The following is a 16,140-nucleotide window of genomic DNA, read 5'->3' as shown; positions in this document are numbered from 1 at the left end:
CCATTTCGTGGGGAAAAGCCAAAAAGGCATGTTTAATATAAAATACTAGCTCATAGATGCGTGGAGAAGCAGGCTATTTAAGCCCTGCTTCTCCACCTGTTCCACAGGTGTTCTCCATGTCCTTAATTGGCCCAGGCCGGGTTGCCACAGTGTGTGTGTGTGTGTGTGTGTGGCTGTAGGTGTCGGTGTGTATCTGTATACAAGTAACACCTAAATGAACCACAATATGGGTCGTAACTATGGGGAAACCCCACCCCCTCTCCTTCCTAGAACGGTGTGATCTGTGTTAGAAATACAGGCGAAACAGGGGGTACACTCGCACTTAAATGTCTTGGGGCTTTATGTATGTATCTTTGTATTATCCCTGGGATATTCTGACAAACTGAATTTAAATGTCAAATTCCTGCCTCACGTACGACTATCTGAATGTTCAGGCTCAGCACTAATATTAATATATTCATACTATTTCAACCCGCTAATTGGCATTTTAGACAGGGGTTCAAAAAACTAATGGAAATGGGGCATGTTGACCAAAGGAGGGGCCTCTATTTTTCCCGTCTGGGGCCCCAGAAGACCTCGGGCTGGCCCTAGGTTAGCGTTACAGTCTTCTTTTGTGATTTCAGCCTCTCTCTAACCCCGCCCAAAGCCCCGCCCACCGCTCCTCTCAGCTAACCGAATGCCCCGCTCTCTCTGAAGACCCGCCCACCGGCTCTTCTCAGCCAACCTAAAGTCTCTCTCTATTTATCTCTCCCTCTCTCCGTCACTCTCGCCCTGTGGCCCCGCCCCGCCCACCCCTCTCCCAGCGCCGCTGTTGTTGCAGCCATTTTACTGTGAAGCTTCGCTGGAGCGGACGGAGAGAGGCAGACATCGCTCCGGTGAACGGTGAGCTCAGAGTCCTTTCTATTTTCACTGTCCCTCCCGTGTCCCGTCCGGGCCGTGCTGAGAGGCCAGGACGAGACCTGAAGTGGCCAGGTCACAGAGAACATAGCTGGGAACAACACTGGAGCCTCACAGCCAGCCGTTGACCGTCCGTTTGATAGGTGGTCCTGTATAACGGTGTATCGAGTGCTCTGCGTGATATTTTCAAGAAGTTCAATAGCGGGCGCCGATTGGACGCTCGCCATGTCGGGGGAGGGGGCGCTCGTGTGCAGCGAAAGATCGTAAACGGTCGCGACCGACGCGCGAATCTTTGACGCTCTGGTTAACAAAGGCGTACAAACTGCGTAACGCTAAGTTTGGTTATAATTATACCACAATATGTTCATTTTAGATATCGTAAAGATCAATGATAGTTATTGTTAACAAAGGACGAATTCTTAAATGGTTTTATTATTGAGTGTACTGCTAAAGCCGAAAGCCTGAAGCACACAGCCGTGTCTTGAAATTGCAAACATTTTAAATTTGAAGCGAAAAAACGTGTAAAATTCATGCTCTGTGTATTTTGTGCTGGTAAAAAGGTTTGATTCTAGTGCTTTGTGTTGCTCTTGAAATATGAGGCAAAGTTCGATTTAAGGGGAACTTCAGTTATTTTAACCTGGACAATTTATTTCCGATCATTTTGGCTGTAAGGCTTTATCGGTGACAACACTTTTTGAAATGGGTCCAGTGTGGATCGAGAACGCTTCAGCCGTATATTTTTTGCCATTTAAACCTCACCCTTATCTCATGGAAAAGATCCCTACATAGAAAGTTGCGCTGAGTTGTCTCGCTGAAGTAGAATTCTTGCTCTGAAATCTTGTGAAAGTTTAGTTTTAACCGGAAGCAAGTTGGAAATGTGAGCGAAGGCTGTAGAGTGCAGGTTTTGTTGGACTACTTAAAGTGTAGCTTGGTGTTTAATAAAGATTTGGTTGGAGAAAAGTTGAGATTGCCCTCTGCAAAGCAGCAACGATATACCGATATATCGGTTAGCTGATTTCATTGGCATACTACAGATCTATCGTAACTTTTTATAGAACACTTCTACGTAACAAACACCCTTTAGCAACCTGTAAACACCTACCCAGCAGTAACCGTAGGAATAAGTTATCAACTAGCAACCTGTAAACACCTGGCAACCTGTAAACACCTGGCAACCTGTAAACACCAAGCCACCAGTAAAAACATAGGAACAAGTCACCACATCGCAACCAGTAATCACATAGCAACCAGCAAAAACCTAGCAACATGTAAACCAATATGAACAAGTAACCATATAGCAGCCAATAATCACATAGCAACCAGCAAACACCCAGTGACCAGGCCACACCTAGCAACATGTCAACACATATGAACAAGTAAACACGTAGCAAACAGTACTCAAATAGCAACTAGAAAACACCTAGCAACCACTGCTACATAGCAACCGATATCTGCCGAAAACAGAAGCTACATAGTAGTCGATAACTATCAGAAACAGTATTTCCATAGAAACCAATAACAACTAAAATCAGTCGCTACATGGCAAGCTACTACTGTCTCTCAATGCAGAGCTAGTATTTTGTATGCCAACATACAAGCTGCAATAACTACTCCAGCCACAGATGGCAGCACCTTTAGACAGGTGAGGAAGCCGGAGACAATACGTCGTCACATAGGCCACGCCTACTTGATACAATTGCGGAGCGGGAGTGAGATCAGGTCAGAAACCCATGGCAGCCCCGTTCGTAGCCCCGTGGCTGGAAGACAGGTCAGCCGTGTGTCGCTCCACGCGCGTGTTCAATACAATTCCCCTCCGTTTGCTTCATAGTTACCATACCAAAATACTTACAATACTTACAATACTATTGACCATTAAGCTAGTAACAGCCTCTTCTGTTCATTCACTTTAGGTGACCACGTGATTCATCTTGAACGTCTGATACAGGTCAAGTTGAACCGTGCAGCACGAGATTCAAGACTCAATTCTCATTGGCTGTCAGCATTTTCCCTCCCAGTAATGTAGATGAGGTAGATGTAGTTCTGGTTTGACCCGGGTTAAACAGGGGTATTAATGTTCACATCTGTGTTGTTTTTTTTGTGCACAGATATATCGTTTATTATACTTGTAGACTGCTGAGCAATTGTTATAAATTACATTTCTGTGATTGTTACATTTTGTTTCAACACTTGTCTGTTGGTTACGCGTCAGGCGTACGGTCCCTGATTGGTCACGCTTGCATGTCAACTAAGACCTCTTACTGAAAAGTAGGCGGTCCTTGATGCTAGGGCTGGGCGATATGGACCAAGAGTCATATCTCGATATCTTCAAGCAGAATATCGATATAAGATAAATATCGATATTTGTTGACGCAATACATAGTTGCCGTTGCCGCGCTCCAACTCGTCGTTCTACATCGGTGGCGCCGCTGTGCTCTCATTTCCAGCCTGCCTGCGATGCTGTGCTCGTTAACCTGCCTTGCTGAGGTGGGGAGGGGAGAGTTACCGTTATTACTATAGCCTACCTACCTACCGTTTGGATTTACCATTACTATTCCTGCCGTTCGGAATTGAATACAGTTTGATGGTTGACTAAACCGTGGACTAGACACTGCCTCCGCCTCGTATTTGAGAACATTTCAATATAATATATAATATCACGGCCAAAAGCTGTGTGCGCCTCCGGAATCTTATGAATCTTATTATAATAATAATAATATTATTAATTTAGCTCCCGTCGGGTCGGGTTCTCCGACATCTTTGGTTCTTCCACTTCCTCATCAATCTGAAGCACAGAATTGAATCGCGACATGGAGCGACACTTGCTGGAGCTGAGCTCCGCCGGAGCGGAATCATTTTGGGACAATTGCTGTACTATCTGAATAAAAAATAATTAATGTCGAGACAGCTTAAGATTTTGGGTCGCTGCACGCATTTTTGAGCACGTTGGGGTTGCTGCAAGTGATGGAAGAGGTTGGTCGTAGGCTGCTCGACCCTTTAGTTGCTACAGATTTGAAGTACTCTCTAAAAAAAAACCTGATTCTGTCATTCGTCGGACACCTTGTACCCAAAACATCGCCAAACTATGGAGCCATTTGTCTTCTGCTTACATACAAGCTCCTCTGAGCCGCGCTTGCCGGCGGACTCCATGTTTCGCGCTGTAGTGGGATTTAAAAAAGTGACGTGAGTGGAAGGGGGGCCGGGCCCTGTGTGTGTGTGAGCCGGAGGCAGAGCGGGAGAGAGATCAGCAGAGTTACGAAATAGCAGGCGGCAGTCGTGGTTCGAAACTGCTGTTGTTTGGATAAAATATGCTGTACTTTGAACGCAAATGAAACTAAATCAATGTTGTGATGTTGACGATAGCGTCTCGTTCCATATCCCGTTGGAAAAATATCGATATATTTCAAATATCGATCGCCCTGCCCTACGATGCCGTTAATCAATGCTGTGCCCCAGACTTTCTGTTGAGACAGGACACAGATGCGCTTCCAGATCTTACTAGCACTGGGATAACAAAGAGAGGGGGAGGGGCAACCGAACAGAGGAGGGGGCGCTACTGAACAGAAGGTAGGGGCAACTGAACAGAGGGGGAGGGGCAACTGAATAGAGGGGAGGGGCTACTGAACAGAGGGGGAGGGGCAACTGCACGGTAAGGGGAGGGGCAACATAACGGAGGGGGGAGGGGCTACAGAACGGAGGGGTAGGGGTTACAGAAACGAAGGGTAGGGGCTACAGAACAGAAGGGTAGGGGCAATAGAACAGAAGGTCAGGGGCTACAGGACAGAGGGGGAGGGGCAACATAACGGTGGGGGGAGGTGCTACTGAAGAGAGGGGGAGGGTTTCTTGAACTGAGGAGCCATGGGGCAGAGGGGAGAGGGGCTATGGAGCAGAGAGGGAGAGTGCTATGGAACCGGGTCAGCCATTTTAGACGGTTGCAGACTGAGAGAAGAGGGAACAGCTTGTCTCCTTGTGTCTTCAAACACAGGAAGGTACGCTTTAGGTCACATTAGACAGTAGGTGTTTGAGAAATAAGACGCAGGAGGGACCGGTGTTGGGATGTTATTGCTAGTGTTAAAGGTACATTTGGTTGGATTTAGTGGCAAGCAGCGGCGAGGTTGCAGGTTGGAACTAGGTAGAGCTGGTTGATTCATAACCAGAAGGTTGCTAGATCAATCCACCAAGTTCATCGAGTGTCGAGCGAGATATCTAGCCCTATCCGCTACCGACGAGCTCGCCTTGCATTGTTTTGTGAATGTGTGTATAATTGGTTAGAAAAGCTTGGTTCGAAAAGCTTTGCCCTAAAATCTAAAAATGTGTCCTGTACTGACCTGTTAGGTGCCAGTAGGTACTTCCAAAAGGCTGTCATCGACAAATATCACTCTGTTACTCCGAAAAAGCTGTTATTACCATTCCGGGCTACTCTAGAAACATGGCTGTATAATATTGCAGGCTCATTGGATAGTAAGCCCTTTGTAGATTTGAAGGGGTCACTTTAAGGACCGAAAACACAACAATTCTCATTTTCATGGGAGTGAACATTTCTGCCAAGTTAAATGCCACCAAATAATAGGGCTGGCCCGAATGCCATTTTTCAGGCTTCGAATACTCGTTGGTTTTTCCGAGCGAGTATTCGAATACTCGTTCCAGAAAAAAACACCATCAAAAACAACATTAATAATCCCTATATACTCCCTGGAACCGATTTTGACAGTATCTGCAAATTTTGTTGAAGATTTAATAGCTTTTGAACGTTAATTAGTAGGCCTAAGTAGGTTGAAGTTCCTTCGTTTTTCCCCGTGAAAGCGAACAGCTGTTGCTCCGTTCCAAATCAGCTGTCCTCTGCCATCTCAGCCCTTACGGGAGCTTTTCAATTCATCCTGGAGCGTGCATCTTTTCAGGGAATTTGTACAATAAATCCATAACAAATAGCGAATATTGATTGTCTTATGTGTCCATATTATATCCATTATATTGACCGGGTATTCCCAAGACGCTCACGCTCTGCAGCAAGCCAGTCACAGTTGGCACGGCACGATTGGCGCGGCACTCTACAGCGAACGTAAACAAACAACTAAGCTAAGGTTTTAAGTATTACTTTTCCTCCAGAGATCCCGCTAATGTTGTGTTATAAGGTAAAGGGAAACAAGATATCTATTCTTCCTCCACCTCTCTCGCTTCTCTGCTTGGTGTCGCTGACGCTTATAGTTTGCCTCCCTCGCTCTGGTAACGTCACGTACGTGAAAAAAAAAAAAACGAAGCTCCGAATACTGATTTAAGCTTTGAATACTAATTTTCCGAACGAGTATTCGAATATTCGAATAATTCGGGCCAGCCCTACCAAATAATAGACACTTCACCTTAATGTACCTGTGGTAGACATTTTTCTGTAGGCTTAACTGCAGTACTTCACGGTAGGGCTGCTCGATTATGGGAAAAATCATAATCACGATTATTTTGGTCAATATTGATATCACGATTATTCAAACGATTATTTTTGAGTTTGAAAACATGCATTTATTGATACAATCAATTATGACATAGAAACACGTATATTATAAGTATCCAAAATAAAACCTTTTTCGTGTGTAAGTGTACTGTCTGCCACAACATTCTGAATCTAACATTTGATTTTTATAAAACATTTCATGAATACAATATATTAAGACAATCAAATATCACAGAAACACGTATAAGTATCCAAAATTAACTTAACCTATTTAATGTCTAGAGAACAACGGTCCCAGCATTTCTCCATAGCAAAGTAAAAAGTCACAAAGCCATAACAAACACATGGCTAATAAAAATCATATTGTTGAAATACATATACAAGATGTACTTGGCAGTTCTGCCTTAAAGAACTCTTAGTTAAAGTCTGCTATAGGAGCTTGTTATCGTTCATCAAACTGTAACGTTACTGAAACTTTAGATTCCACGCGGTAGGTCTACTCCAACATGTCTGTCAACAGTCGATGCTGCTGATTGGCGGTTCACTGGCATGTCCCGCCTCCTGCCAACGGCATACTTCCTGATGCAGCACGCCTGTTAGATTGTACTCCCTCTCGCCGCGTTGTATGCTTTCGCATGCGCGTCTCTTTCATAAACTTTCATAAACTCTCTAGGCCTACTTTAAAATGGAAAATGTCAAATTAATCGTTTCAACTCGATTATACGAGTTTGGAGATCGTTTGACCCCAAAATTGATATCGCGTTCGAAATTCGATTAATTGCACAGCCCTACTTCACGGACAGTGTTTGGTTTGTTTACAGCCTGCGTGCAACGACGTGATTCCCACCCAATTGTTAGCGATTGGTTATGGCAGATCCAGAGTGCCACTGGGCAGATACAATAGTTTTAAACTTCAACAGACTTCAACAGAGACCCAATTGAGTAGGTCCAGACTCTCTGTGCAAATGAAATTAAGTACGAGTCTGGTAGGGAACGCCGAAGAATGTGGGCGAGGCAGTGTGCAGCATTTCCACCAAGAAATTCAATATCACTCGAGGAAACACTACAAATCTAGCATGTAGTGCTAACTCTATTTCTATCCTCTAGCTAAAGATGATACTCCTTAGTGCTAACTATTTTATTATCAGCTAGCTAAACATGATACTCCGTAATGCTATCTATTATCCTCTAGCTAAAGATGATACTCCGTAATGCTAACTATTATCCTCTAGCTAAAGATGATACTCTGTAGTGCTAACTCTATAATTATCCTATAGCTAAAGGTGATAGTGCTACTCTTATCAGCTAGCTTAACATGATACTACCTACTTCTAACTCTATTATTTATTACTCTAGCTAGGGTTGCCGCGGTATACGGTATTACCGGTGTTACCGGTGTTGAGGCCAACACCGTTTACTCGGTGATGCACACTGGCAACACCGAGTTGTTATTATTTATTTTTTCCAGTAATAAAAAAAAATCTGTAAAAATGAATAATATAATTAGAAAATAAAAATGTGTAAAACAGGCCATAGTTCTGCTCTGTGAGGAAGAGAATTGGCTCGCCGAGAATTGGCTCGCCGAGAATTGGCTCACCGAGAATTGGCTCGCCGAGAATTGGCGCTCTTCCTTACAAGGCCGGTAACCATAGCAATGCCGGTAAACAAACCCCGCGAAGCCCAATCCCTATGAGAGCTCCCCGCACTACGTCCTTTCGGAGGCACACAGAGCTTTTGGCCGTGAAATGATATATACAATTATATTATACTATTATATATAGAACGTTATAAAACGCTGTCACCGAGAATTGGTGCGCTGCCAGACGCTGTCACCGAGTGTGAGAGGAGAGTTGACGGAGAAGATGGCGGTTGACCTAGTTTCAACGTTTATACCGTTTAGTAATACCGGTGTTGACACGAGTGTATTACTCGGTGTGAAAATGACCACACTGCGACAACCCTAACTCTAGCTAAACATGATGTTGCCTAGCACCAGTGTTGGGGTAGTTACTCAAAAAATGTAATTAGTTACTTATTACTAGTTACTTCGGTAAATTGTAATGAGATTACTTTACTAGTTACTGCATTTGAAAAGTAACTTCACTACTTATTACTTTACTTTCCACTTTCTTAATTTACTGTAGATACATGGACAAACATCATAGCCCTGTGATCACTTAGTTTTTATTGTATAAATCGATACAAAATAGCATATAAAACCATATGAAAGAACAATATCCCTGTCTGCACCAAGAAAGGCCTCACTGTAAAATCCACAAACAACAGGATAAAGTAGGCTATGGTGAGGTCAATCAGTAGCCACACACAAGTTTCAAAACACAGGCTTTTGGAAACATGAGATCAAAAATTAAGTGGTCAATGAAAAATATAAAAAGGTCACTTTATCCCATACAATTAAAACAGAAATGCACTTAACATGTGCTGTTACTTTATGTGGTCCAAAGGCTGAATGAACCTGATCCATTCTGCAAGCTATGACCTCATAAGTGTGTCTTCCTCTCACCCTCTTGCAGGCAAGAGCAGCCTTCTCAAGTTTTAAAGTAATGCTGTCTATCCAGTGCACCGTCATTCCTAAGTAACTTTTGTTGTTGCTGGACCTAATGTCCACGATTGTGGACACAAGATCCAGGGAGGACTCAACATTTATTTTGAGCTTCGATTCCATGATGTCAGTATAACACTTGTTCAGGTAATGGGAAAATGTTTTCCTGTCAGATGTTGTGTTGCGAGTCGTGGGTTACTTATGTAGTATTTTTCTAAATCTGGGCGATTCAATAGTCGACAGGGGCAGCATGTCTTCTACAATGAACCCTGCAACCAGCCGGTCTTTCTGTGTCACCTGCTTCTGCGGTCCAACACTTGAACACTCCTTTGCACAAGCAGCTACATAACTTAAATCGATCGCTATGGCAACGTGCCGAGGCAAGCCGGCGCTGCAGACACACAGGCAGCACGCATGCACTCACCACAACAGATCGGAACTTTACACGCAGGCAGTCACGGCTTGGGTAACGCAGGAAAGCGCGTTACTATAGTCTAGTAAAGTAATAATAATAATAATAATAATACATTTAATTTAGAGGCGCCTTTCAAGACACCCAAGGTCAAGTAGTGTAGTTACCGATATTTTAAATGCCTAGCACCAACACCAATATTATTTTTTTGCTAAACATTTTGCTGCCCCTAGCTCTTTTGTTAAATGAGCTAACCCTCTGACCTGGTATCCTCTCTTGTTTTCACATATTTGAATTTGCATAACCTAATGGATTCTGCTTTTCCTAATTGACTCTGCCTCAAGTGAATCGACAGCGTGTCAAAGAATTTGACGGTGTGTCAGCAATTAGTTAAAAAGGACAACCAGAAGTATGCATTGCAGGCGACCAATCCCTATCCATTGCAACCCATGATATAGGGCTGGGCAATAATTCGATTACGATTATTAATCGCGATAAAACTCACGTCGATTACGACGATAAGCATTAGACATAAATGCTCAATATTAAATAAATAAAGTAAAAAAAAAAATAATTACATTATTTTCAATAGGTTACAAGGCAAGCTACCTTATATTGTTCTGTTGGAAGCCGATAAAACACGTTTGTGAAGTTAAATGTTTATATTTAAATGTGATTAAATGTTCCCTTTATCACAAATATGGTTATAAACAAAAAAGTATGGTTTAACTAATGAACACTCTAGTTTCTTCAGGCTGCAGCAGTATCAAATCATATATCGTGATTAATATCGATATCGATCAATATCAAAAAAATAATCGTGATAATATTTTTCGCAATATCGCCCTGATATTGAACCCAGCACCAGACCTAAAATGAAATCTTACAACGCGTGTTGTCTCTGCGCTGCCTGACGTTGCAATTCCTTGCTGGTCTGGTGTGCGAACCGCTCGACTGTGAGGCTCTGCCTTTACTTTACCATGTCAGACTCGGACCTAGAGCGGATCCTAAGCACTGGGACTTCCTCCCCACAGCGTATGTGATATTGTGGCGACCAGGTAGAGCCCTCTGCCTGTCTCCCTGCAGTGTGGCCAGTTTAGTTCGTCTAGCTTATTTTCCCCTCATCGACCAATCGATTGGTCGAAGAGAAGGTCAAATTTCAGTCTAACAAGTTTTTCTTTGATTACCACGGCCGTACATTTTCCTTCACTAATACTAAACTAAACTTTAATTTGATTGACTTGAGCTGTTCATTCAATGTCCTGGCCTTCATGAAGCAGCCAGAGCTCTTAAACCAGGAGCTCCTAGTAACCGTAGCCTGACGGGAGAGGGACTGCAGTACCGTGATGAACAGAGCTCCATAAAGACATCTAGTAGGAATCTTTGTCTATTTCAGCGGTCAATCGGCTATTCACTAATATTGTGCACATAAAACATTCTACTTGTTATTATGAATGCACAGTTATTTGCAGATACACGATGGATGGTTGTGATAAGAGACCTTCTTTTTAAAATAGTGCCACTAGCAGTGAGGCTACCCGATGTTGATTGGTTAGTCGCCTCATGAATATTTAGCATCAAAGTTGCTGTAGGGGAAACTTAAGTGCTATAACATGAGTGAGTGAGTGTAATCTGGTTAAAATGGCCAAGCCATCCATCAGCTATTCTTCAGTGAATTGCTATGTGAGACTATGAACCAATCTAGAATTTAGAGCTAAATGTGATGCTACCTAGAGCTAGCTCTACTATTAGCCACTAGATGAACATGATGCTACCTAGCGCAAGCTCTATTGTTATCATCTCTCTTAATGTGATACTTGCTAGCATTTTGACTACAATGCAAAATCCCATGCATCGTTGCTAGTGACTTCCTGTGTTTTTAGCTTCTAGATTCACTACAATACCCTACTCAGTTGTTTCCTTTTGTCCCTTTAGTCTGCACCTAGCCTCTTCCCATCAGCAAATAGTCGCTTACCACCAAACATTTTGTGTTTATTAAGTTGTCAATGTTCATCCCTTTCTGGGTTAAGCTTTTTCCCTGAAAAGCCCCTTCCTTTGTTTATCTTATCATTGACCAGCTATATTGTATAGCTGTAGCTTTAGTGTAGTATAGTTCAACAACTAAATAACTAGATTTTGAGTTGGCTAGGCTATGCATGCATCCAAAGTGGTTAACTACATCCATATAACTATGATTATCGCCATATATATGGACCAATTCATGATGATACATGAAGGTGCTTCAAGCCAAAGTTTCATGCATCCAAAGTGGTTAACTACATCCGTATAACTATGATTATCGTTATATGCAGACCAATTCATGATGATACATGAAGGTGCTTCAAGCCAAAGTTTCCTTGAACTGCCGTCGTAAAGACGGGCGTCATGACGGTGTGCAGTTGTATCGCAAGGGCTGGCCCGAATGCCACTTTTCAGGCTTCGAATACTCGTTGGTTTTTCCGAGCGAGTATTCGAATACTCGTTCCAGAAAAACACGCCATCAAAAACATTAATAATCCCTATATACTCCCTAATTTGATGACAGTATCTGCCTATTTTCTTGAAGATTAATAGCTTTTGAACGTTAATTAGTAGGCCTAAGTAAGTTGGAGTTCCTTCGTTTTTCCCTGTGGAAGCGAACAGCTGTTGTTGCGTTCCAAATCAGCTGTCCTCTGCCATCTCAGCCCTTATGGGAGCCTTTCAATTCATCCTGGAACGTGCATCTTTTCAGGGAATTTGTACAATAAATCCATAACAAATACCGAGTATTGATTGTCTTATGTGTCCATATTGTGGCGAGAAGGACGAGACGGGAGCCCAGGTTAAGTGATGACGCCCCTCGTACCCCATACACCGCACGACTACGAGCGCTGCCTATATTTAACACGACACACAACACAGAGCGCACCGCACACCCAACCAACAGACATGTAATTCTCGGTAACGGTGGCGGTGTCATGCCAAATTTGTACCGGCTGCCAAATTTGTACCGGCCTACGTCATCAGTTGTTGACAAATTCCAAACCTGCCTGGCAACGGGCGATCGCGTCGAATGACGTAGGAAGGTTCTTGAACATTCGCGAACTTTCATGCTCGTTCATTGCACTCCTTCATTGAGCGTGACAAGACAAGTTTTTGAAACCTGCTTTAAACACTCAGTTTACTAGCTAAATTCGATTAAACAATTCAATACAATACAAATATAAAGTAAAAACAAGTGTTATCTAGCGATCCGTTATCTGTATTATGTTATTTGGTGTTCGGCAACATAAGCGCGAATGGTTTTTGAAACCTGCTTTAAACACTCAGTTTACTAGCTAAATTCGATTAAACAATTCAATCCAACACAAATATATAGTAAAAACAAGTGTTATCTAGCGATCCGTTATCTGTATTATGTTATTTCGTCTTGTTTTTTGAAACCTGCCCGGCAACGGACAACCCAATCAAATCAGTTGTCAAGTTGTCAACAACTGATGACGTAGGCCGGTACAAATTTGGCATGACAGCGGCAACACTACACACAACAAGTAAACACTCCACAACACACAACTTCACTCTACCGAGCACACACCCCAAACCCGTTTACCCCAACACAAAAATACAATAAAACCCCTTTTCCCCAACCGGCATCACGGATTCTCAGAATCCCCGGCGTGACCCCCGTAGGAGTCGCCACAATATATAAGACGCTCCCGCTCTGCAGCAAGCCAGCCACAGTTGATTGGCGCGGCGGCGGTGCTGTACAGCGAACTTAAACAAACAGCTAAGATAAGGTTAGCATTTCGCTAAGCATTACTTTCCTCCCGAGATCCGGCTAATGTTGTGTTATAAAGTTAAGGGAAACCATATATCTATTCTTCCTCAACCTCTCTCGCTTCTCTGCTTGGTCTCGCTTGGTTTCCCTCCCTCGCTCTGGTAATGTCACGTAGCATATAGCTACGTGAAAAAAAAAAAAAAAGCTCTGAATACTGATTAATCATTAAAGCTTAGAATACAAATGATAGCCTACTTTTAGTCACCGAACAGGGAAACAACGGCAAAGTCTCCAAAAAATTATAAAATAATAAAAAAGTATTAAAGAACACTTCAAATGCTGATAATAATCCCCCTCATCCAGAAATACTTGGATTAAAAGTGTGAAACTATTATTTAATCCTCTAAATACTTAATTATTTTGGTGAAAGGACAGAGCATATACTGTCTTTTTGGTAGAAAATAACTGAATTCTATCACTTCAACTAAATAACTAAAAGAGAGCATGAGGAATCGAGGAATCCGGAGCAAGTATGACCGATGACTTGATTGCTACTCGCAAACAGGAGACATCAAAGCCGAGTGGCTTGCAAGACACACTGCCAGGTGTTTCTCGTGGTTTGCAGAACACACTGCAGAATGATTCTCGTCCTGCTCCTTATATACCCAATATTGTTTTCACTTTTTGCAAGTCATCCTCCAAGACTTGCATAACATGTCCGACCATACAGTATACCGTAACGTATAGAGAATAGCATGTTCGATGGGTTCAAGGTCCTGCGTTTACGGTGCAGTTTCAATCCTCCTGACCCTATGGACCCGCCACATGGACTCAGCTCTTTATGCCCGACTCGTGTCAGACCCTACTTATAGGGGAAAGGTGACTAGATATTTTCCATCTTTAATGTATTTATATGATATATAGTCCTGATAATAATCATAGTTTGCAATAGAATATAGGGTTAATTTCTTTCATATCTTCACTAAGCTTTTTAGGATTGGGACCCATCTCTTTCTCCTGCATAACTCTTAATGTAGAAAATGGATTTAGTTTGTCACATAATTGAGATGTTCTGTCTTTTTCACGCCATTTCTACTTGACGTGCCTGATGTAAAAGGACCTTGAGTCCTCTGAGGAGGCTGAATAATAATCTCTGGAGCGCCGTCACTGTGTTTTCATTGACACGAGGCAAACAACGTCGTACTCGATTCAGAAACAACCATAGAGTTCCTGTGTTGATCTCCTGGCTGACCTCACTTCCTGTCTCCCCCGTCAGGAACCGGCAGCATGGCTAACCTGCTGACCCGTCCGGCGGTGCTTCGACCCTTGACCTTCGCCATGGAGGAGAAGCAGGCTCTCCACTCGTGGAGCCGCGTCTCGTCGGCGGGCCAAAGCGTGGTCCTGGAGGCGCTGAAGATCCTGGGGCCCAAGCTTGGGCCCTCCCACCCTGGCACCCCAGCACAACTCGGCACCAGAAGGTCCAACAGCACCCAGGACCTGCCCAGCCCCCGACCCAACAGCCAGCAGGTCCTGCTGGCTGTTGGGTCAGGGGCGGAGAAGGCCCTGGGTATGGGCACCAAGCCGCGGGGGCTCCCTAGCACAGAGGAGCTCCTGATCTTCCTGCAGGAGCTGCGGGAGGAGGGCCACAAGGCCACGGTGCTGCGCAGTAAGGACGTGTACGGCTACCGCTCGGCCCTCAGCTGCCCCCTCACCCAGGACAAGCTCCGGGCCCTGGAGAAGAGCCAGAAACCCACCGCCAAGCGGAGGGGCCGGAAGCCGCCGGCCAGGAAGAGGGATGTGCATGTGCATCCGTCCTGGAGGAAGGCCCAGAGGGGGAGCCCCCGGATCCAGGGCACCTGCCCTCCAGAGGCACCCCTCTGCCCCCCCTCGGCCCCGGTGAGCTGGACTCGGGGGCCCTGTGCTCCTCAGCCCTGCCTCAGACTGACCAACCTCCAGGACCTGCCCGGGGCCCCCACCGCCAGGCTCCAGATCCACACCAGCTGGGAGCCATCGTCGGGCCCCCACTCCAAGCAGCACCTCCCTCCTCCCCCGGCCCTCTCGGGGATCCCGCTCCACCCGTCCCAGACCAACGGCGAGGCCCCCGCCTCCCTGCTGAGACCCTGGGGCCTCTCCTGCCCCGTCCGCCACGACGGGGCCCTGATCGGAGACTCGGCCCCGACCCTCTACGGCCCCCAGGCCGAGCTGGGCAGCAACGGGGTCCACGGGGCCCACCCCCAGGGCAGCGGCAGCCGCAGGGCCCTGGCCAACCTGAGGAGGAAGGTGATCAAGGTGGACCACTCCCGGTCGGTGGCGGACGCCAGGCGGAAAGCACAGAAGATCCTGCAGCTGGACCTGTCCCCCGTCATCCACATACAGCCCATGCCCATTAAGGACTACCGGCACCTCCAGTGACACTCCGCCGTCCTCCAGCCCGGGGCCCACTCCCTGGGCTCTCCCCAGGTTACTTTGGGGTTCTTCCTGGTCTCCCGTTCTCCGGACCCTGGATGTAAGGGTTGGGCGAGGCACGCAGCACTTTGGGTCGGACAGGTTGACCCTCGCTGCTAAACTCCTCATGGCTGCCCGGGTCATGGTTCTTACACGTGACCTAATGGGGGTGATGTCACCTCCTAGCCTCTTTTGGAAAGTTGAATGGCTCTGTCTTCACGGCAACTCCCCATGACCATTCCAAATGATCCAAACACTTTCTAGTTTGTAGTTTTTTTTTTACGAGAATATGTTAATTTAAATTTGTTCTGAGTTCCCCAGGACGATTTACCTGGGACTTCCTGTTTGTTTTTTCTGTGTATTTCATACTTATTTGAAATAAAAGTTCAATAAAACACATTTGAAACAATGGAAGTGGGTTCGGATTATGTTTTTACCAAACCTCAGAGGGTTCTTCGTGTGGAGGCCGGAGTGGTGTTCACGGGAGAACGACCAATCCCGTTGGAGCTACTAGTGATGAGCAAGTGCTCGCTGGCAGTCGTTGCTATGACAACGACTGCCAGCCCCCCCTGAAGCTTATTATTGAGACCAATCTGATGACTTTAACAACACTGTGAAGGAGA

General features: G+C 44.9%; 1 protein-coding gene and 1 long non-coding RNA gene across 2 annotated transcripts; one reads left to right on the top strand and one right to left on the bottom strand.

The window, feature by feature from the left end:
• Positions 1-759: 759 nt before the first annotated feature.
• On the top strand, positions 760-15,931 carry ccdc71 (coiled-coil domain containing 71). The gene is made up of 2 exons (XM_060068833.1): positions 760-882; positions 14,349-15,931. Exon 2 carries the CDS (start codon positions 14,360-14,362, stop codon positions 15,482-15,484), a length of 1,125 nt encoding a protein of 374 aa, XP_059924816.1. The 5' UTR covers positions 760-882; positions 14,349-14,359; the 3' UTR covers positions 15,485-15,931.
• On the bottom strand, positions 11,442-13,350 carry LOC132470329 (uncharacterized). Its single transcript, XR_009528628.1, has 2 exons — positions 12,499-13,350; positions 11,442-12,457 (listed from the first exon to the last, which is right to left on the bottom strand). It is a non-coding gene; the product is annotated as an uncharacterized LOC132470329 (long non-coding RNA).
• Positions 15,932-16,140: the final 209 nt, after the last annotated feature.

This window comes from Gadus macrocephalus, chromosome 13, assembly GCF_031168955.1.
Source record: "Gadus macrocephalus chromosome 13, ASM3116895v1".
Taxonomy (NCBI): domain Eukaryota; kingdom Metazoa; phylum Chordata; class Actinopteri; order Gadiformes; family Gadidae; genus Gadus; species Gadus macrocephalus.
This window is presented reverse-complemented; position numbering and strand designations above follow the sequence as displayed.